General features: G+C 41.3%; 2 protein-coding genes across 2 annotated transcripts in view; both read right to left on the reverse strand.

Moving 5' to 3' along the window:
• The window catches only part of CCDC80 (coiled-coil domain containing 80), a 227,634-nt gene that overhangs the window by 22,556 nt on the left and 181,169 nt on the right, over positions 1 to 23,909 (reverse strand). The gene's annotated exons all lie outside the window — the stretch shown is intronic.
• LOC137547490 (posterior protein-like) lies at positions 19,013 to 20,644 on the reverse strand. Its single transcript, XM_068271086.1, has one exon. The coding sequence runs from the start codon at positions 20,642 to 20,644 to the stop codon at positions 19,013 to 19,015; it is 1,632 nt and encodes a 543-aa protein (XP_068127187.1).

Here is a 23,909-nt window from a genome sequence, read left to right on the forward strand (position 1 = left end):
GGGGGTCGGAGGACGAGTGTGAGCGGGGGGAGCGGCGGATGCGCAGCAATGCAGCGTCAGGATTCGGCGGATTCGGATAGCGGAAAATGGCGTCGGTATTCTAATTCACGAATCTCAAATATTTCCCAATATTCGAGGGATTCATGGATTCGCCGGATTCGTCGTCCCATCCCTAATATAAAGTATTCCATTTCACATACTATATTTAAAGTGACTCTGAAGCAAAAAACAACTTTGATATAATAAATTGTATGTGTAGTACGGATAATTAATAGAACATTAACAGCAAAGAAAAAAACTCTTTTATATATATATATATATATATATATATATATATATATATATATATATCTATAGATATCTCTATAGATATCTCTATAGATATATCTATAGATATATATATATATATATAGATAGATAGATATTATATATATAATATATATATATATATATATATATATATATATATATATATATATTTAGGCTACTTGCACACCAAGACGTTGCGTTAGGTGCTACGTTAAGGTCGCATAACGTGCACCTAACACAACGTATGGTGCTGCAAGAGCCGACGGTAGAGTGAGCCGCGTTAGGCGGCTCGATTCCTATAATGTCTCCCAGAGTGGCGCTGATTGGCCAGCGGGTCCACGTGATGCGGAGCGAGACACTCCGCATCACGTGGTCATGCCGGCCAATCAGCGCCCGCCAGTGCAGTGAATATTAAGTAGCCATGTGCGCGGCTACTGTAGCTGGCTCTCCCCGCCTCCTCTCCGCCCCCCACTGCGCATGTGCAAACAGTCTAACGCGGCTATAGCCGCTCCAACGCCGTAGCATGCTGCACTTTGCAGAGAACGTGCAGCGTTACATGTAACGCAACGTGGGCTGTGTGAACAGCCCACTTGTGTTACATTGCTGTGCGTTGGGGGAGCGTTACAGGCGCACTAACGTGCGCCTGTAACATCTTGGTGTGTAAGCAGCCTAAATGTAGAAGTGCTTTAGAAAATAGCATTGCCCTCTGACTAAGTCGGAGAGCTCTGAGAAGCTCTTTTGCATAGATAACAGGTGCATTTTCTTAACTCTTCCTGTACTGGAAACAATATGAGACTCATATTTGTGCTACTATTCTATTTCTTAGCTGTACTACACATACAATTCATTATATCAAAAGTTTATTTTCACTTCAGATTGCTATGCATTATGCTATGCACAACCTATGCATGTTATGGGCAGCACTAGCTTCTTCATTATATTTATGGAGATGCATAGTACTTAGTATATAATGATGCTAAAAATATGATGTGAATAAGTATATAAACATGTCCAATATAGAAGATAACGGAGCACAGCAACACACAGAATTTGTTGCGACGTGCCTCAGTCGATTCGGCAGCACCCTGGATCATCACTAGCTTAAAGGAAGAGGACTGGCGCCGTTGTCTTGAAATAGTTTTTTTTTTATTTTAATATGCCATCATATAGCAAACATCTGCAACGTTTCAAAGCATATAGCTCCTTTTTCAAGCAAGGCTATATGTGGTCTGGCATCAAACAGACAAACTGACAGTCTTATATAGTCCACTGTGTTAAACAGCATCCAATCACAGCATTGTATTCAAACTGACCAATCAAAGTAAGATTCATATTGGAGGACTTGATGGGGAATTTATGCTGCTACACACTGATAGGTCGCCAAACCTGTGACACACCTCCTCTCCGTATGTGTCAGATGCAGACAAAAATACGCATGCGCCACCTAAAGCTGACGCAACAATTCCTCACCTGGTGGACCTGATGGGGAACTGTATGTGCATCATGGGGAGGGTGTGGCCACAGCTCCTGCAGCCCCGCCCACCTAGCTAACCACCAATGCAGTGAACCTTTCACTGCAGCAGTGTAGATGTTCCTGGTGCGTATTACTTTTCACTCTAGATGTAGAGAGCCTGTATACCTCAATACCTCATCAAGGAGGTATTGAGGCTGTGAGATTTATGTTGGAAACTGCTTCGGATTTTTCTTCTGACCAGATTGATTTTCTCAGTGCACTGTTAGAGATAGTACTGAGATGCAACTATTTCAGATTTGATGATCAATTTTATATGCAAATGAGGGGCACTGCCATGGGGTCGAATGTGGCGCCGTCCTACGCAAACATCTATATGGGTGTATATGAAGAGATGTATATTTACACGGATGAATTATTTCAAAAATATGCATGTTATTGGTATCGATATATTCATGATGTTTTTTTTGCGTTTGGGCATTCGACCCTTGAGGCTTTTCTTTCCAGAGTTATGAGCAAATGGAAAAAAGGAAATTAAATTGACATTACATAGTTCAATGGAACGCATCAGCTTCCTTGATACTATGGTCATGAAATCGGGGGGCAAGCTAATTACTGACTTATTTGTCAAACCTACAGATGTCAACTCCCTTTTACAGTACGGGAGCTTTCATCCAGAGGTGACCAAATGGGCCATCCTGATTAGTCAACTGCAAAGAGTACAGACAGTGGTTACGGATCAGTCACTGAGAGACCAAAGAATTCGGGACATGCAAGAGAAATTTATTCAGAGGGGATACCCTGAGGATGTAGTTAATAAGGCTTATACCAGATCACAGACAGGTGGGAGGAGATCCCATGGCTTCCATGTTGAGACCTCTAAACGTATTCCGTTTATTTCACGTTTTGATAAACAAAGTCCTTGTATTGCTAGTATTGTTAAAAAGCATTGGCATTTGTTGGCAGACAGCTTCCCTGAGATTGAAGAATTTCAAAGGCCACCCCTCCTATCATATAGGAGGGTGCCCAATCTTAAATCAGAATCAGAATCATATTTCTTTTGCCAAGTACAACGGGGGTTGTACTCGGAATTATTTTTGGCTCATACAGGGTCGGAGATGGTTCAAACACATCTTCTTAAAGATAAACTTGTTCATGCAGATGAACAAGTTGATAGAAAGATGCATTTGGCACGGAGGGGCACATTTCCTTGCATGAATTGTGTGCATTGTAGCTCAATTATAAGGGGTGATGAAATTACACACCCACATAGTGGCAATAAATTTAAAGGTTGCTACACATGCGATTCGTCATATGTGATTTATGCCCTTAAGTGCCCTTGTGGTCTATTATATGTAGGTCAAACTACAATTAAACTTAAGGTCAGGCTGTCTGCCCACAAATATACAATTTGTGAGAAATTAATAGATCAGTGTATTCTCTTTCATTTCCAACAAGCAGGTCATAATGTTAGTCAGCTACGAGTACAAATTTTAGAACAGGTATGCCGCCTAAAAGAGGAGGAAGCCGTATCAAGAAGTTATTATGACGTGAAGCGTACTGGATAAAAAAAATTGGATACACTTAAGTCCTGTGGTCTCAACAGGGAACTGGATCTCAGGTTCAAGAACATTTGGGAAATAGTGATCACAACATGATAACGTTTGATCTGGTGACTGATAGGCCACGGGGCAGCGGGACCACTAAAACTATGAATTTTAGAAAAGCAAAGTTCACTCAAATTAGGCAGGCACTAAGTTTGGTGAACTGGGATAATGTACTACAAGGGGAGGACAATGAAGGGAAATGGCAAGCTTTTAAACTTATACTCAATCAATACTGTAGTATGTATATCCCATATGGAAACAAAATGTCTAGGAATAAAAAAAGGCCTCTATGGATGAATAGAAAGGTTAAAGATAAAATGAAGAGGAAAAAGAATGCCTATAAGGTCTTAAAACAGGAGGGGACCGAGGCTGCACTAAGCAATTATAAGGAGTGCAATAAAAATTGTAAAAAAGAAATTAGGCAGGCAAAGATTGAAGCTGAAAAACAAATCGCTAAGGATATCAAATCTAACCCAAAAAAGTTTTACAAGTACATTAACTCTAAAAAAAGAAAGGTTGACTGTATAGGACTCCTAAAGGATGAGGGTGGGAACTCAATGGTGGATGACCAAGGTAAGGCAGAGTTATTAAATGCTTTCTTTGCTTCTGTCTTCACAAAAGAAACAGCACTGTTGCAAACTACAGAGGCGGAAGAGTCTCAATCTTCTAACTGTAATATTAAATACTTAACGCAGGAAGAAGTGAAGGCAAGACTAAATAAATTAAAAATAGACAAGGCACCTGGCCCAGATGGCATGCATCCTCGGGTCCTAAGGGAATTAAGTTCAATTATAGATAAAGCCCTTTATCTTATCTTTTGTGACTCTCTTGCAACTGGCAGAGTCCAAGTGGATTGGCGTACAGCCCACGTTTTTCCATTATTTAAGAAGGGCAAAAAATCTGATCCAGGAAATTATAGACCTGTAAGTTTAACATCAGTTGTATGCAAACTATTTGAGGGGTTACTAAGAGATACTATACATGACTTCATAGTAGAAAATAATCTTATTTCTCAGCATCAACATGGGTTTACCAAAGACAGGTCCTGTTTGACTAACATGCTCAGCTTTTATGAGGTAGTGAATGCTAATATGGATATTGGGAATGCTGTAGATGTGATATACTTGGACTTTGCAAAGGCCTTCGACACTGTTCCCCACAAAAGTCTGGTGCAAAAGTTGAGGATGCAAGGACTGGGGAAGAGTCTTTGTTCATGGATAGGGAACTGGCTAATGGACAGAAAACAAAGAGTTGTGGTCAATGGATCGTACTCAAAATGGGAGACTGTTAGCAGTGGGGTCCCACATGGGTCTGTTCTGGGTCCAGTGCTCTTCAATTTATTTATTAATGACCTAGTAGATGCAGTAGTGAGCAATGTTGCTATTTTTGCAGATGATACAAAATTGTGCAGAATCATCAACTCTCAGGAAGATAGTGTCATATTGCAACAGGATCTGGATAGGATGGCTATATGGGCACATACATGGCAGATGAAATTCAATGTTGACAAATGTAAGGTCATGCATTTTGGACGTACTAATGGTCTAGCACCATACAAAATAAATGGGATACAGTTGGGGACATCAAACTTGGAGAAGGACTTAGGAGTACTCATTGACAACAAGTTAAATAATCGTACTCAATGCCAAGCAGCTGCAGCTAAAGCTAACAAAATTTTGGGATGCATTAAAAGGGAAATAAAAACTCGAGATGCTAGCATAATATTGCCCCTGTTTAACTCTCTAGTAAGGCCACATCTGGAATATGGAATTCAGTTCTGGGCACCACATTACAAAAAAGATATTGCAGTTTTAGAGCAGGTGCAGAGACGAGCAACAAAATTGATGCGTGGGATGGAAGGTCTCACTTATCGAGAAAGGTTAGATAAACTGGGTTTATTTAGTCTAGAGAAAAGACGCCTTAGAGGGGATCTAATTAACATGTATAAATACATCAGAGGGCAATATAATACCTTGGCGGATGAGCTTTTTGTCCCTAGGCCTTCTCAAAGGACTAGAGGACATGATCTGCGCATGGAGGAAAAACGTTTTAGCCATTTATTTAGGAAAGAGTTCTTTACAGTTAGAGTGATTAAGATGTGGAATGCATTGCCACAGGAAGTCGTTATGGCAAACTCTATACCTGCATTTAAAGGGGGCTTAGATGCTTTCCTTGCGTTGAAAGACATCCATGGCTACAATTACTAGGTAATGCCTAATGATGTTGATCCAGGGATTTTATCTGATTGCCATCTGGAGTCGGGAAGGAATTTTTCCCTTTAGGGGCTAATTGGACCATGCCTTGTAAGGGTTTTTTCGCCTTCCTCTGGATCAACAGGGATATGTGAGGGAGCAGGCTGGTGTTGTACTTTATACTGGTTGAACTCGATGGACGTATGTCTTTTTTCAACCAAAATAACTATGTAACTATGTAACTATGTAACCCCATTTATGTAAATGTATTGTATTTTTTCTTTTTCTCCTGCTACCTTAACCCTGTCTTCCCTTCTGTAAACTATCCTCTATAGGTGTAGCCCTTATAGGAGGATATTGATATGTCTGCCACTTTTTAGAACTATGTTGATGGATATGGGTAAATTTTCTTTATGCTGTTGAATATTGTTGCACTAATATTTTTTTACGCATTATTCATGCGTACGAATTTACGCATGCGCACCAGGAACATCTACACTGCTGCAGTGAAAGGTTCAATGTGTTGGTAGTTAGCTAGGTGGGCGGGGCTTCTGGATCTGTGGCCCCACCCTCCCCATGACGCACATAGAGTTCCCTCATTAGCTTTTGGTGGCGCGTGCGTATTTTTGTCTGCATCTGACACATACGGAGAGGAGGTGTGTCACCGGTTTGGCGACCTATCAGTGTGTAGCAGCATAAGTTCCCCATCAGGTCCTCCAATATGAATCTTACTGTGATTGGTCAGTTTGAATACAATGCTGTGATTGGATGCTGTTTAACACAGTTACCTATATAAGACTGTCAGTTTGTCTGTTTGTTGTCAGACCACATATAGCCTTGCTTGAAAAAGGAGCTATATGCTTTGAAACATTGCAGATGTTTGCTATATGATGACATATTAAAATAAAAAAATTGCTATTTGAAGACGACGGTGCCGGTCCTCTTCCTTCAAGCCAAGTATATGAACATGGTTTGAGTACAGTATATCTACACTCCTTGAGCTCTTAGCCTCAGGGGCATAGATATACGTACTCTACCACGATTGCTCCTGCTCACATTCCCGTCACCACCCATCAGTTAACTGATCGGTGAAAGGGGACATGTGTTCCCAAAGCCGATCAAAGTGCCTCTATCAATCATCACCGGCATTGGTGAGATGCCAGTGGTCATTAACAAAGTGAAAGTAAAAACACATACACATTACTTCCTGTGTAATGTTCACAGTACACAGGAATAAAGTGGGGGGACATCTAGTAGCCAAATAGTAAAAATACACCTACATACATTAAATTAAATCAAAATAAATAAATCCCCTATTAATTAACCCTTTACCTCTCCCATAGTTATCAAAATAAAACACTTGGAGCGACATTTTTAAAAAATACATAAATATTTACCTTGGTGATCTATTTTTTTTTAATATGTATGTCATGAGTGTATTATTTTTTGCAAATAAGGGCTTGGAATTAGTGATATAGTATAAATGAAATCAAAACAAAAAATACACCTTTATTTCTAAATAAAATACTGTCGCCATACATTGTTCTAGGAACATCATTTAAATATTGTAATAACTGGGACAAATGGGCTAATTATATGGTTGGGTTTTATCTACAGTAGCACGTTTTAATTTAAAACTATAATGGCTAAAAACTGAGAAATAATGATTTTTTTTCCTATTCCCATTAAAATGCATATAGAATAAAATAATTTTTAGCAAAAAAGTACCACCCAAAGGAGCCTAATTGCTGGTGAAAAAAAACAAGCTATAGATCATTTTGGTGTGATAAGTAGTGATAAAGTTATTGACGAATTAATAGGAGGCGCGCAGAAAGGTGAAAATTGCTCTGGTCCATAAGGGGAACACAACATGTAGTGGTCAAGTGGGTAATCAATATTGTGTTGTATATTTTACATTTCTGTAGTCTTATCTAGCTCCAATGTGCTATGATATTACTTACTACAGCTGCCAACCACCACCTTGTGCCTGCTTCCACAAGTAAAATAAACTATAATCAACTGTAAAAAGAAAAAAAACAGATGTAAAAGACCTGTTTTTAATATCTCACATGTGAGTAATGCATTAAAATGTATGTAAAACACATTAAAAAAAATGTAGTATGTACAAAGGACACCAAAGCTAATAATTCTTTCTTATTTTTGATTTTTCTTTTCTAAGAGTGACTCTGAGTGTAGACTAAAGATGAAAGACCTGCACCAGCCAGAGTAATTTCAAAGTAGCTTATTTAATTGTTATCCACATAATTACATGTTGTGATGATCCATCTAGCTGTTGGCTCACAGATTATTGCTGTATGTTGTGCTGTATGCTGCGGTGACCGTTGCAAGGAGTGGGTGTGAGGGACTAGTGGCCGGTAACAATGGCCATTTAACATTCAGTATGTTTCATCATGTAGAGGCCAAGGATTCTAAGTGTGCCAGCAGTACCAGGGTGGCGTGTTGTGTGTATTTGATATATATAGATAGATAGATAGATAGATAGATAGATAGATAGATAGATAGAGTGGGATGCGAAAGTTTGGGCAACTTTGTTAATCGTCATGATTTTCCTATATAAATCGTTGGTTGTTAAGATAAAAATTGTCAGTTAAATATATCATATAGGGGAGACACACAGTGATATTTGAGAAGCGAAATTAAGTTTACTGGATTTACAGAAAGTGTACAATAATTGTTTAAATAAAATTAGGCAGGTGCATAAATGTGTGCACTGTTGTAATTTTATTAATTCCAAAACCTTTAGAACTAATTATTGGAACTCATGTTGGCTTGGTAAGCTCAGTGACCCCTGACCTACATACACAGGTGTATCCAATTATGAGAAATAGTATTTAAGGGGGTCAATTGCAAGTTTCCCTCCTCTTTTAATTTTCTCTGAAGAGTAGCAACATGGGGGTCTCAAAACAACTCTCAAATGACCTGAAGACAAAGATTGCTCACCATCATGGTTTAGGAGAAGGATACAGAAAGCTGTCTCAGAGATTTCAGCTGTCTGTTTCCACAGTTAGGAACATATTAAGGAAATGGAAGACTACAGGCTCAGTTCAAGTTAAGGCTCAAAGTGGCATGCCAACAAAAATCTCGGATAGACAGAAGTGACGAATGGTGAGAACAGTCAGAATCAACCAACATACCAGCACCAAAGGCCTGCAATATCATCTTGTTGCAGATGGAGTCACTGTGCATCGTTCAACCATTCAGCGCACTTTACACAACGGGATGCTGTATGCGAGAGTGATGCAGAGGAAGCCTTTTCTCCGCCCACAGCACAAATAGAGCCACTTGAGGTATGCTAAAGCACATTTGGGCAAGCCAGCTTCATTTTGGAATAAGGTGCTGTGGACTGATGAAACTAAAATTGAGTTATTTGGGCATAACAAGGGGAGTTATGCATGAAGGAAAAACACAGCATTCCAAGAAAAACACCTGCTACCTACAGTAAAAATATGGTGGTGGTTCCACCATGCTGTGGGGCTGTGTGGCCTGTGCAGGGACTGGGAATATAGTCAAAGTTGAGGGACGCATGGATTCCACTCAGTATCAGCAGATTCTGGAGACCAATGTCCAGGAATCAGTGACAACGCTGAAGCTGCACCGGGGGTGGAGCTTTCAACAAGACAACGACCCTATACACTGCTCAAAATCCACTAAGGCATTCATACAGAGGAACTAGTTCCAGGCTGCAATGCAAGTGCAACGTTCTGGAATGGCCATCTCAGTCCCCAGACCTGAATATAATTGAAAATTTGTCGTGTGAGTTAGAGAGCTGTCCATGCTCAGAAGCCATCAAACCTGAATGAACTAGAGATGTTTTGTAAAGAGGAATGTTCCAAAGTTCAGACTCTCATCGGAACCTACAGGAAGCGTTTAGAGGCTATAATTTCTGCAAAAGGAGGATCTACTAAATATTGATTTCATTTTTTTTGTGGTGCCCAAATGTATGCACCTGCCTAATTTTGTTTAACCACCCTGGCGTTCTGATTAAATCGCCAGGGTGGCTGCGGGAGGGTTTTTTTCAAATAAAAAAAAAACTATTTCATGCAGCCAACTGAAAGTTGGCTGCATGAAAGCCCACTAGAGGGCGCTCCAGAGGCGATCTTCCGATCGCCTCTGGCGCCCATAATAAACAAGGAAGGCCGCAATGAGCGGCCTTCCTTGTTTTGCTTATATCGTCGCCATAGCGACGAGCGGAGTGACGTCATCGACGTCAGCCGACGTCCTGACGTCAGCCGCCTCCGATCCAGCCCTTAGCGCTGGCCGGAACTTTTTGTTCCGGCTGCGCAGGGCTCAGGCGGCTAGGGGGGCCCTCTTTCGCCGCTGCTCGCGGCGAATCGCCGCAGAGCGGCGGCGATCAGGCAGCACACGCGGCTGGCAAAGTGCCGGCTGCGTGTGCTGCTTTTTATTTGATTAAAATCGGCCCAGCAGGGCCTGAGCGGCGACCTCCGGCGGTGTTGGACGAGCTCAGCTCGTCCAGACCGCTCAGGTGGTTAAACAATTATTGCACACTTTCTGCAAATCTAATAAATCTAATAAACTTCATTTCACTTCTCAAATATCACTGTGTGTCTCCTATATGATACATTTAACTGACATTTTTTATTGCAGCAACCAATGATTTATACAGGAAAATCATGACGATTAACAAGGATGCCCAAACTTTCACATCCCACTGTATATACATATAGATAGATCGGTAGATAGATATATATATATTCTCACTAATATTATAAATGCTAAAGTTTGGATGTTTGTTAATCACGCAACAATGGCTGAACGGATTTGAATGAAATTTGGCACACACATAGTACATTACCTGGAATAACATATAGAATACTTTTTATCCCCATAACCAAAAAGTGTGCGGAGACCAATACAAATCTCACTGGGAAAATGTAAACTGCAGCCATTCTTACACTGTTTATGGTAGGGTTCTCAAACTTTGCACAGTTGGTCACTGGGTGGCTTGGCTTAATATTCAGAAAGATGCGTGGAGCCTACAAAAGCCAATAAAAATTCACCTATTGATTTTCAAGAGGAATATTTAATTCAAAACCAGACAACCTTAATGTGCGCTCCTCCACTATATGCCCTAATGGCTGTACAGTTGTTCAGCTTATTTTTCCTGGGTCTCTCCTGACAGGGTCTCTCCTGACAGGGAAGAAGTTATACATCATAACAATACTTACAGGGAAGTACAAACGGAACAGTATCACATAGGAAATGCATATAGTACTAAGGGTGGGTACTCGCGGGATAAGGAATAAAAGCATCCATATATGATAGAGCGCTTTACCACATTATCCAACATTGTCAAACGGTTAGGAGGGACAGTGAGGGGGCTTATGGATTATCTGCTTTACTTTACCTCCATCGGGGATTATCTAAATCTTGATGGGAATGCAAACACTGAAGATTGTACAGAAGGAACTCCAATGCAGTATCAGAAAGGGAGTCTACCATCCTACATTAACCACTCATGGCCGGGTGGAGACTACCCTTGTCAACAGGATTAGTACTCATTAGATAAAGGACCTGTCCTCCAGCGAGATCAGGCCTGCCTATAAAATTATGGTGAGCCCAAATTACTTCAAGCTGAGTACTAAATGCTATGAAGAGTCACTTAAGTAGGGTATAGAGCATAGGAAGTGCAAGTCATTCCTCTTCAGCAAATTAAGGATAGTTTTTCTACTGTGTTTGTAAATCACTACTATCTCTGCGTTGGGTGGAGATAGGGTAAGAAGAGAGAGAAGTCAGGGGTAGAAGGAGGTAGAGTAGTGATATATCTGCTACTTGGTTTCCTAGTTCTACTTTTGTAAATAACAGTCTTTTGCTGCAGTAACGCTATTTATTGTTTTTCCAAATTAAAGAAAGTATAACAAAGTAGAATCACAGTTACAAGTTAAGGTTGCTCCTCTAGTCCTATCTACTCTGACTAATTGCGTATCAATGCAGGTACTATATCTTAAGCAAGATGGTTACTTCTTACATCAAAATGGAGGCTTGGTGGAGTCTGATGTCTCTCTATGCTCCTGCTGGTGGAATCTCTATAGCCTTATGGAAGCTTCTTCTGCGAGAGCTCCTAGCCAATCTCTCTTATGGCTTAAATAGCCAAGAAATCCATTCCTCACACACACACACCCATACGACCACCCCCAGCTCAGGTATCATTCCGCCCCCCTGTCCTTGCCAGTTATGTCTTCTTTAGACCTCTAAGTGGCGCTGTAACCTCACCCATGAGGTCCTGTGATGTTGGTTGTCCGACACCAGGGGGCACCCTGATCATACAGGTGTTTAGATCTGAAAGGTGACCCTCCCTTCATTGTCTCAGGCATACAGAAACTGTTGGGGTATTGTCCATCTGCTAACCAACTGTTCCCATGAGAACTTCCATTGTCCCCTTGGTTTTTATGGCTTTATTATCCAAGGGTCCCATTCTTTGAGATAAGATAATACCAGTTTCACTGGCCATTTAATCACTAGACCAGTTCTGATGGTTTCTGTTCCCAAGGGTAATAATAGCAGTTAACTGAACGTCTCTTTGATCTGGTTTCTGTAACACAGCAAGCATTTTGAGATGGTTTCACCATGTGTCCTATGCCAATGTTCTGGATAGAAATCATATCCAACATATGCCGCTTTGTGCCTGAAAGGCACACACACACAGTCCTTCATCCTTGTCCTGGAGTATGCAATAACTGGGTTCTCTTCCGCTCCTAGGGGCAAGAATTTTACCTTTGCTTCAGGTAGTCCATTTACACACCTTTCATTCAAATTCATTCTCACTGACCCCACCAAGATATTATAACCATTATGATAACCTGGACCTAGAGGAGCCACCACATTATACATTTACTATTATGTACATTACCATAAAACCTACAATACAACAGTACAAAATTACAATCTAACAATTATGAACATCACGTCATTATACTGTTTGGTACCATTTCTCCAATTTCGTTCAACTAAACTAGTGCAACTCACTTACAAAAAGGGTGTCACTGGCTTATTAGCTCTGCTCTATCCTTTATATACCTATTTCATTCATCTGTCACTTTCCTATATCCCTTCATCATATTAGACTCCTCATATATACATCTGTGTTTTTCGGTAAGGAATGAAGCAGTTCTCTATGCCGTGCCCTTCTCTGTGACAATTTTTACAGATCTGCTCTCGTTCCGGTTCTACCCCCCACAGTAAAGTCTCTGCCTGGAAGGAGGAGACTGCACTGTTTGGTGGCGTTCCCATCATCTTAGGAGGGAACTGCATCTTTTTATACAAGTACCTCATAAAAACACACATGCCTATCTGTCCTACTGATAGAGTTATGGTAACAATTACTAACACTACAACTGGGTGCATCAAGTAGTTCAGTATAGTATTAGCTTTGTCAGAATAACCAAATATATATTCCCACCAGTAGCCCTCTGAGTCTGTTTCTAACATACGTTCCACCTTCTTAAGTTCATTTTGATCATGGTGTACCATTATAGTTGCATTAGCACCTTCTTCTTGCAATTCCCTCAGCACATACTCATCTCTGTCCAACTTTTCCAACCAATCCTGTAACTCTTTTCCCATTCCCAAATACATCATCTGGATATCAACAGGATTGTTATACTTAAAATCAATTACCCACCGTGCGACAGAAGGAATGCTATAGTTCCATTTATTAGTTTGGATTTCAGAAACATTGCCAAGGGTACACCAAGAGCCTCTAGCCACAGATACTGTTACAGAGCATCCTTGGTCTAGGATTAATGTTACGTTAGTAGTATCCAGGACAAAAAAGCACACCCTTTTATGTCCTAAATAGTACACTGGTGCCTTGTCCCTGGCAATGTTCTCTCCATCCAAAACACAAATGGAAGCATCCTCCCAACATCTTTCATTTACCCTCCTGAATTGACCTGGGGAACACAATACATCATGGTTTCGCTGCAGACAGAGGGAAACATCAACCTGTTGCCATTTTCCCTTCTCCCTAATCACCTGTGGGAAGTTCAGCCTCGGGTGTAAGATTAAAGATTCTCCGGTTAGTATACCAATGGACTTAATATCCTATATAATAACCGGGCGCAACTCTGAATACACTATAAGTGAAGTCGCATAGCATTTTTCAGAATCTGGATCAGTACACCCCAACCACGAACTCGCCCACCATTTTGGACTAGTAAAAGTTATGTGTTTTGGGAGATGTTTACCAACTTGGGAAAGCAGCTCAAAAGGCCATTCACCTTCATGCAGTGACTGTATTATTAATTTGATGTTGGTTGACAGTTCTGTCTGTCCTTGCGTGCAGACCAACGCCCATGATGTATTCCTTCCTCTTCTCACTACGTTGTCGACCAGTGTCTTGAAGTTCTCAATGAAATCCCTAGCAACATTCACCTGTGTGTTTATGTGTTTTTGCTGAATGTTGTCAAGAATATCATTGATCTCTCTCTGTTTAACAAATCCTTGTTTGCTATCTAATGCTATGGCAGATAACGTATTCCTTATAATCTCAATATCGGCTTCATTTAGGATTCCCATTCCTGTACCAACTCCTCCGAGTACAGTGCCAAATACATCCCTTTTCTCTCGATTACTCCTCAAGAGTAGGCGCCCATTTCTGGTGCTTGCACGTTTACCCGTATTACTCTTGGGAGTAATCCAGTTGTACAAACCACGTACTTGATTGCGGGTGTATTTAGCACATACCGGATAGTAGGTCTTTATTAACCACTGAGATATGTTAAAGTGCCAGGTGGACATGGCATATTGTACCTCAGTGATAAGTGTTCTTTTAGAATTTAGATTTACTTGGAGTGGTTGTCCTAACTCCAAGTACTCATACTCCCTCGAGTCATTTGTCTTGCTCTCTGTGCAGATTTCTAAGTGCTCCGATGACCCCTCGAGGATTTGTATCTCCCCCACTTCTATGTCTGCTGTTTCACATTTCCAATAGCCTACTGCCTCTCTGTATGACTTATAGGCTCTGGATATTGACCCGATTATGAAATTATCACCTCGTTCTTGTGTCATCGGAACCCTTTGGAATCCGCCCAGATTCTCATCCCTGTATGTGAGTGTAATTTCCTTGGGTGTGTTTGCTGGTTGCATGTTTCTATACCAATATACACCACACATAAATACATATTCTCCTTCCTTTAAGTGTTCATGTATAATCCCATAGTGTATATCCTTGTGTTCTTGAACCTGCGTTCCTTTTTGACCCCCCAACCAATAACCCGTTTCGTTCATATATATTTTAACATTCACATATGACTGCAGAGATTCAAGTTTAAACTCAGGATTTCCGTGTACAAATGAAAGCCTATTGTCTCTGGAATTGGGATTAAACCTGCCAAATGAAAAAAACTTTCTATATTGATCTCCGTCCTGATTGCCCCATTGGTATGTTTCCAATGGCACATGGCGATCCATTGTCAGTCTAGATTTTCTTCTCCTATTATTGTTGTCCTCATGTTTTTGTTGCAAATATATCCATTGTTTTATCTGCTCTGTCATTATTGACTCTGGATTATATAATTCCATATCTCCATCTCCATACCCAGAGTATTCCTCCTCAAGTTCCACTGTGTCACTATTACACAGCCTCATCAGCACCATGAAAAATAAAAATTTGATGTACATTGTCCAGATGCCTCCGTTCTGTTAATTTTCGCTCCACTGGGCTCTGGAAAAGAAGAAGACAAGTGCGGTATCAGTTCTTAACAGTCATATCTCTTACACTGATCTGCATGAACCCATTTCTCCACTTCCCTCCTTTTCATGCATTTGCTATTTTTAATGCCCAAACGCTTAACCTTGACCACTTGATCACTTAAGGCTATGGTGATCTCAAAGGGACCTGTCCAGTTTGCATCCCATGAGGATTTGGGTACAAAATTTTTCACCATCACCTTATCCCCAACTTTTAATGCAATCGGTGGTCTGTTAGGGTGTTCCCTTTGCTTTGGAGCCATATTACTGGCCGCAAAGTGCAGATACTTTTGCACTTGCTCCTGTAATTGACTCAGGAATTTTTCCTTTTCCGCACTCTCTTTCAGGGGTGTGCTGAGCATGGGATCAGCTGGGTGGCTGAGATTCATGATTCTCCCTGTCATCAATTGATATGGGGTCAGTACTGTGCCTCTGGCTGCTGACCCTCTTATGGCCATTAAAATGGTTGGTAAATGAGTCAACCAATCTTTACCCGATTGTAGGACCAACTTTTTAAGCCTCTCTTTTAGAGTTCTGTTCATTCTTTCCACCATGCCAGAGGACTGGGGATGATATGGTACATGAAATTTCTGTTCTACCCCAAGCAGATTACAAACTCCGGTCATGATTTTCCCTGTGAAATGGGTGCCTCTATCTGACTCTATTGTTTTTGGGAATCCCCACCTGGACAGGACCTCTGTCCATAAGGCCTTGGCGGTAGCCGCAGCTGAGTCTTTCCTCATAGGTAGGGCTTCTACCCATTTTGAAAACACATCCACCACCACCAACAGATATCTGTACCCTCCTGGAGCACTTTGTAACGGGCCTATAAAATCAATCTGTAGATTCTCCCAGGGGCCTTCAGCTACAGGCACTCTAGCAAGCACAGGTCTCTGGCCTTTTGGCCTGGGGTTCATCTGAGCACAAATAAGACACTCCTGAACAATTTTCAGAACTGTGTTATTCATGTCTTCCCACCAATACTTTGTCTGAATGAATTTTAAGGTGCCTTGAACACCCATGTGACCTGTCAGTCGGTGATTTTCCTTTGCGATGTCCTTTTGATGCTGGGATGGCACAACAAAACATAATCCTTCAATGGTGTTTTTAAGGAGAAGGTTATCTCGCATTACAAAATCCTGAGGAACATCTGCCGCTTTGCCTCTAACTAGATTTTTAAGATGTGTTAAGGATTCATCTTTATCCTGCTCCTCGGCTAAACAAGGGGTAGGGGTCTTAAGTACAGGCAGTAGTTCAGCTAGGTCCGTATCATTTTTCCTGCCTTCAAAATCCTCTTCTTCCCAAGCCTGTTGTCCCTCTATGTCATAGGGAGCCCACTTAACCCCTATCAAAGCTGCCTCTTTTGCTAGCTCATCTACCTTGTTGTTTCCCACTGCTAACTCATCACTGCCTTTCTGGTGTGCTTTTACCTTGATTATGGCCACTCTTTGTGGTTCAGAGCTTGCTTTGGCCCAAATGTCTTGGAACACTGCAGTATGCATTAGGGATTTACCAGAAGCATCACTGAATCCTCTAGTGTGCCATAAGGGCATGTATTCAGTCAGTGACCTGGTGACATATGCACTATCTGAGAAGATTGTAATTGGGCCTGCACTGAAATGCATAATGGCTTCTCTTACTGCCTCTAATTCTGCTCTTTGAGCTGAGAAATTCCTGGGACATTTTATCAAAATTTCCTCTCGTGTCTGTGGACACCACAGGGCGTATCCTGTGTGGAAACTTCCTCCCTCCCAGTACCGAGATCCATCTACCCAGACTCTGAGATCTTCCTTTCCTTCCACTAATCTGAAGATCTCCTGTGTTTTTGTTCGGTGGAATTCTCCACAATCATGTTGCGTACCCTCATATTGCATTAACTGAGGAAGAACGTATGTGGCATTGTGCATCACCGTGAGGTTTCTAGGCGTTAGATCAATCAGCCATCGGGCTACCCTTTGGGATGATACTCCACTAAGGGTGCGTTCTAGAAGCATCTTAATGGGAGTATGGGGTGTCTGTAGAGTCAGCGTCCCAAAGCCTACAATGTGTTCAGTTGCAAGAACAGCCCAATGCACACCCATCAAGTTCCTGACACAATCATCAAATCCCCTCTCAACTGGACTAAGCACTCGAGAAAAATATCCAACAGGTACCCATTTTATTTGCCTCTCTTGCAGCAACACAGCCGTGATTGCTACATTTGATGTGTACACTTGTATAGCAAATGGCAACTCCATGTTGGGATTACTTAATGCTGGGGCTTGCATTAAAGTGATTTTCAACAGTTTAAATCCCTGTTCCTGTTCTTCTGCCCACTCTAGCGGATCTGCTTCCCTTTTGTCACTTTTCAATAATTCATAAAGAGGTTTTGCCTTTTCTGCAAATCCTTCAATGAAGTCTCGGCAGAAACCGACCACCCCCAAGAATTGTCGCAGTGCTGTTTTTGTATTGGGCCTTGGAAGTTTCTGGATAGTTTCACATTTGTTTGGGTCAGGAGTCCTCCCCCCCTTTGAAACTACAACTCCCAAAAAGGAAACAGAATCTTTCATTAACTGGGCCTTCATTGGGTTTAGCTTTAACCCTGCTTTCTCAATTAATGTTAATAACTCCTTAAGGAGAGCATAGTGCTGCTCCCTAGTGTCTGTCTGGATAAGCACATCATCCACGTATTGAATGATACATTCTGGCTCTGAAAAAGATTTTAAAACATCAATCATGCATTTATGAAAATAGGTTGAACTGGACTTGAATCCTTGTGGCAGCCTGCAGAAAGTGTATTGCTTTCCTTGGAAACAAAATGCAAATTTGTATTGGCTATCTGGGTGAATGGGGATCGAAAAATAGCCATTTGAGACGTCGATAGACGAATACACTGCTGCAGATGATTTGAGCGCTGTCATCATATCGGGCATTTTGGCAACAACATTGGTGACAGATGGGGTACATTTGTTTAGTGCACGGAAATCTAGACAGGGTCGCCAACCATTACCCTTTTTTACTGGCCATAGGGGTGCATTATTTGTTGATTGGCATTCTCTAATCACTTCTTGTGCCAACAAATTTTCAATGGTGCACCGTACAAATGGAATTGATTCAGGGGGAATCTTGTACTGTTTCTGTGGTAAGGGATCTGGGCCTTCTACTTTGACAATCATATTTGTCACCTTGCCACACTCATTTTTGTATGTCGCCCACACTTTGTCATGCTGCCACAAGATTTCAGCTAACCTTTGATCATTCGTTTTTAACAATGCTCTGGGATCCATCGCGTCACTGGGTTTCACTGATGCCAACCCATAATTGTCAGTGATCATGCAAACATTCCCTTTGTACCTGGAACCTCTCCACAACATCCAATTACATAGATCTACCACCAAACCATGTGCTTTCATCACATCCGATCCAATGATGGTGCCCTCATGTGTAGGAGACAGGTACATACTGTGTTGTATGTCCATGTTTCCTATGTTTATGGGCACTGGCATTGATTGCAATGCAGGAACTACCTGACCTCCAAAACCTCTCAAAAAAATTGACTTGCCATTAGGGTCAGCTGTCAATGTCATATTTGTCAAACTGACAGCTGCTCCTGTATCCAGAAGTATATCAGCGCGATGGCCCCCTACCGCTCCCTGGATATGTGGTCTATTGCCCTTGTCCCTTTCAAGTTGACATACTGGGGACAAGGGTGGGGCCTGTAATCCCTATGGTTTCACATAAGGATTGGATGGGGGTGGGGTCTTGTATTCCTCTGGAATTTCAGCGATTTTACTTTTAACCCTCTCTAGCTCTTTTAGGAGTGGACCATATAGGGTAACATTGGGATCTTGGACCTTTTCCCTCTGCACCCTGTCTGGTCCAGGCCTCTTCTGATCTTTCCTGTCAGCAAAACTTCTGTTACCCCCTACTCTCCTGTTCAATTTACAGTCTCTCATGAAATGTCCCATATGCCCACATTTGTAACATTTGCCAGTGGATCTGACTCTTCCTTCACTCTTAGTTACCTCTGCAATTTTCCTTTGCATTTTACTGTCCTGATTTGTCTCCTGAATCCAGTCCTTTATTATGTTCAGAAATGTCTGGTATGAATTAGCATTTCTGAGTGCAATCTTTGTGTGATAATCCACAAAGGTACACTTGTTAGCCATCGAGTAAAGAAAACTACCGTCGTCAGGAGACATATCTGGGCAATTAAATGTGGATTTGTACAGTGACAAGTATTCACTGCAAAATAAAACAGGGTCTTCACCTTTCCTAAATCTGGCATTTTCTAGCGCATTGGTTCCTCTAGCATCTCTCCCTCCCATCACTCTCTGTAACTCTCCCATTCTGTCTGCTGCATTTCCCCAATTGGAATTAAGTTCTGCCAACAGACCAGTATGAGTCCCCACAGGAGGCAGTAATTTCTCACACAGCTGTGAAGGGAGCCATGCACGCAGTAGCGCACAGGCATCTCTGTTTCCCAAATTATATTGAGTGACTACAGCTTCCAGCTTATTGGAGAGGCTGACAGGTGAGGCTGAAGTGTCAAACTTCCCCAATATCTGGCACAGGTTTGTGCGATCCTGTATAGAGAGTGTTGTGGAGTGCACATTATGATTTGCATGACCTTGCCCTTGAGCATTTCTGTGTTGGTGATCAATCCTGTCTGGGATAGGAGTAAAGAGTGTGGAATTTTGATTTAATGAAAGCTCAGGAGGAGATTGAGATTCGTCTGCAGTACAAATCGGATGCTCCTCTCTGCCTCTTTGCTCCTCTCCCAGGGATTTGTAACCTGAGCTATTACCCTGGTTGCATGCATTGTTACCGTGTGCTTTTAACAACTGTAAACATTGTTCCTTTTGAGCCAGCTGCTCTGTAAGCATTTGAATAACACAATCTTTTTGTGACTCTTTTGCTTCCAAAGATGCAATATGTAATTCTCTGAGTCTACATCTAGATTCACAGTCCTCTAAACACTCTTGTAAATCACAATTCTCTTCACCAAGTTTGTCAACTTCCTCCTTTAATTCCTCACATTCACAAGCATTATTCTTAATATCCATGGCCAAACAACCTTGCGTAATGTTATCAAGCTCCTTCCTTAGCTGAGCTTTTTCAGTGTAAAATTGCAATTCTTTCTGTAAAGCGATCTCTTTCATCTTAATTAACATATCAATGAGATTGGCCATTCTCTGTTTTCTATTTTTTTTAGAAGATACTTTAGTTTGCAATTTTTCATTCTGCATGTCACACTGCTTTTCTAAATCACCAAACTGATGAGTCAATGCCTCATCCATACACAAATGATAAGAAGCAGAGGAATATTTCTTTAGAAAATCTGTTACAACTTCCATGTTTACAATTTCCAAGTTACTGAGATAAAACTTCAACAAAACAGTACTTCACTATTGTCTCACTAACACAAATTGAGACCACGTAACACCACAATGACAAGTTTCAATGACAACTTACACAATTTCTGATACAAATTATACAAGTTTCAACAACACAATACACTAGTTGCAATACAAACTACACCAGTTTCAATACAACTTCTATCTGTGTCAATGACAAATTACACAATTCTCAACAATTAAATACACTAGCTTCAATACAAAACTAGACCAGTTTTAATAGAACTTCTATCTGTGCCAATGACAAATTACACGTGTAATTCTATTGTATAGCTATTTCAATTCAGACATACAAGTCTGTTCCACAGGTATCGTGCATCCAATTACAAAAATTGGTTCAATGCTCTACCTACTTCTAACTGACCGTATCCCACATACACAGACCAATTTCTGACTGATCTAAGATCCAGGCCAGAGAGGTTTCCTATTGGGCAGAAGGCTACTTCCCCTTCACATGAACACTAGAAAACTATCTAATTCACTTTCCCTCAAAAACGTCTGGTTATATTCCTATAGATCCTATGGGTACTTCAGTTAGCACAGGGTGATCAATCCTGTCTCTGCCGGCAACCACTGAATAGCTAATACAGGCTTACTAACACAATTAAGAACTAACAAACAACAACAAAAAAACAACAGCAATACAGCACTATATATGCATATTAGTCATAGATAAGAAAATGTTCATACTTCACCAGCTTTGCGCGTCCGCTCAGCGATGGAATACTTCACAGCACTTCAGGTAACGATTCAGGCGTCTCTCTGTCTTCACGACCAGCGCGAAACTCAGGCGATACCTTCGACCTGGATTCTTTGAGGAGTCCTGGCGTCTGTAGTAACCGTCAGGTGGATTTCATCAATCGTCTAGGAAACCTGGATTGCAGCGACTGGATGTTCTTGATCCGTTTTCTGTAGCAGTTACAATATTGTGGAGTTCTATGTGGATTTGACTATTCCACACGCTATCTGGGGTGCTAAATGATATATCTGCTACTTGGTTTCCTAGTTCTACTTTTGTAAATAACAGTCTTTTGCTGCAGTAACGCTATTTATTGTTTTTCCAAATTAAAGAAAGTATAACAAAGTAGAATCACAGTTACAAGTTAAGGTTGCTCCTCTAGTCCTATCTACTCTGACTAATTGCGTATCAATGCAGGTACTATATCTTAAGCAAGATGGTTACTTCTTACATCAAAATGGAGGCTTGGTGGAGTCTGATGTCTCTCTATGCTCCTGCTGGTGGAATCTCTATAGCCTTATGGAAGCTTCTTCTGCGAGAGCTCCTAGCCAATCTCTCTTATGGCTTAAATAGCCAAGAAATCCATTCCTCACACACACACACACACCCATACGACCACCCCCAGCTCAGGTATCATTCCGCCCCCCTGTCCTTGCCAGTTATGTCTTCTTTAGACCTCTAAGTGGCGCTGTAACCTCACCCATGAGGTCCTGTGATGTTGGTTGTCCGACACCAGGGGGCACCCTGATCATACAGGTGTTTAGATCTGAAAGGTGACCCTCCCTTCATTGTCTCAGGCATACAGAAACTGTTGGGGTATTGTCCATCTGCTAACCAACTGTTCCCATGAGAACTTCCATTGTCCCCTTGGTTTTTATGGCTTTATTATCCAAGGGTCCCATTCTTTGAGATAAGATAATACCAGTTTCACTGGCCATTTAATCACTAGACCAGTTCTGATGGTTTCTGTTCCCAAGGGTAATAATAGCAGTTAACTGAACGTCTCTTTGATCTGGTTTCTGTAACACAGCAAGCATTTTGAGATGGTTTCACCATGTGTCCTATGCCAATGTTCTGGATAGAAATCATATCCAACAAGTAGGTAGGTAAAGGCAGAAAGGAAAGGAGTTGGGGGGTGGACAAGAGAGCCCAGAGACGAAGGGGTCCAGAGACGAGGGTCTTTTGAGTACAGGCTTTGCATAGAATATATTTATGTGTGTACGTGCAGAGTCGCCTGAAAAGAAAGCTCATTGGTTACGTGTCAGTGTAACTTGTTCAGGACTTAATAGGTAGTTGATAAGGGGATCCCAGATTTTATGGAATTTCTTCATGCTGTCATTCATGCGAGCTCTCAGTTTCTCGAAGAACAATATATTGCCAATTCTGTGTTTGATAGCTTCAAAGCACAGAGACCGAGTATTCCACGCTGCTGCTATTTTAATTTTAGCTACAGTGAAGATATAATTGAGGAGAGCGTTTTGCGCAACAGTTAGGTGTGGATAAGGACAGCCCAGTAAGACATGGGGCGGTTTCCGTGGGACCGGAGCATTAATCAAAGATGAAGTCTACGTACTTTTTTACATGTCCACCAAATGTGGGCAAAGGATCCAGCCGTGTCACATCCCCTGAAACAGCTACCTGAGCACCTCGTGTTATACTTGGCTACTCTTTGAGGGACTAAATACCATCTAAGTAAAAGTTTATAATTTACAATACAAGGTCTCCTGGTTGGGGCGTAGCTTAGCCTGTAAAATGATTATACTCCCTAAGATTCTTTATTTATTTCGCATGCTACCCCTTACCTTTCCCAAAAAAATTATAATCCCTATGCAATCTCAGATTAACAAATATATTTGGAATGCCAAGCCAGCCAGAGTTAGGGCCCAAATTTTATATAGACATCCCATGCAGGGAGGTATAGGCCTACCCAATTTATGGCACTATTATCTTGCTGCTAAATTAAATCAAATCCTGGACTGGGGCATCACTATCTCCCCTCCACTTTGGTGGAATTTTGAAGCAGAGACTGTTCGCCCCTACTTTCTCTCCCATTTGATCACTGTAGTGACCAGTCGGGATATATCTTCTCTTGTCAAACTCAATAGGACTGTTGCCTCTCTTGCTAAATTATGGACCGACATTGCTCATAAGTTTAAGTTAATCAAGTCTCTACCTGCCAAATTATCCTTTTTGGGTAACCCCAGGTTTGTCCCAGCGTTTCAAAACCCTTCTCAATTTGCCTGGTGGATGGAAAAAGGCTTAATAACAGCCTCCCGCTTCTGGTCCGGCAACGCGTTTGTTCCATTCCAACATTTAAGGTACACTTTTGATGCTCCTTTGAGAGAGGCCTTTCGTTATTGCCAGATCAAACATTTTTATAAATCCCAATTTCCTACTCCCCCTTCGCATGAATCTTCCACTTTTGAAAATGTATACTTTAATTCAGTCAGGCAAAAAGGAACTATA

Source organism: Hyperolius riggenbachi, chromosome 2, assembly GCF_040937935.1.
Source record: "Hyperolius riggenbachi isolate aHypRig1 chromosome 2, aHypRig1.pri, whole genome shotgun sequence".
Classification (NCBI taxonomy): domain Eukaryota; kingdom Metazoa; phylum Chordata; class Amphibia; order Anura; family Hyperoliidae; genus Hyperolius; species Hyperolius riggenbachi.

What these genes read in the sequence shown, in the direction of transcription:
- LOC137547490 (XM_068271086.1), bottom strand. Translation starts at nt 20,644, where the DNA reads ATGGAAGTTGTAACAGATTTTCTAAAGAAATATTCCTCTGCTTCTTAT.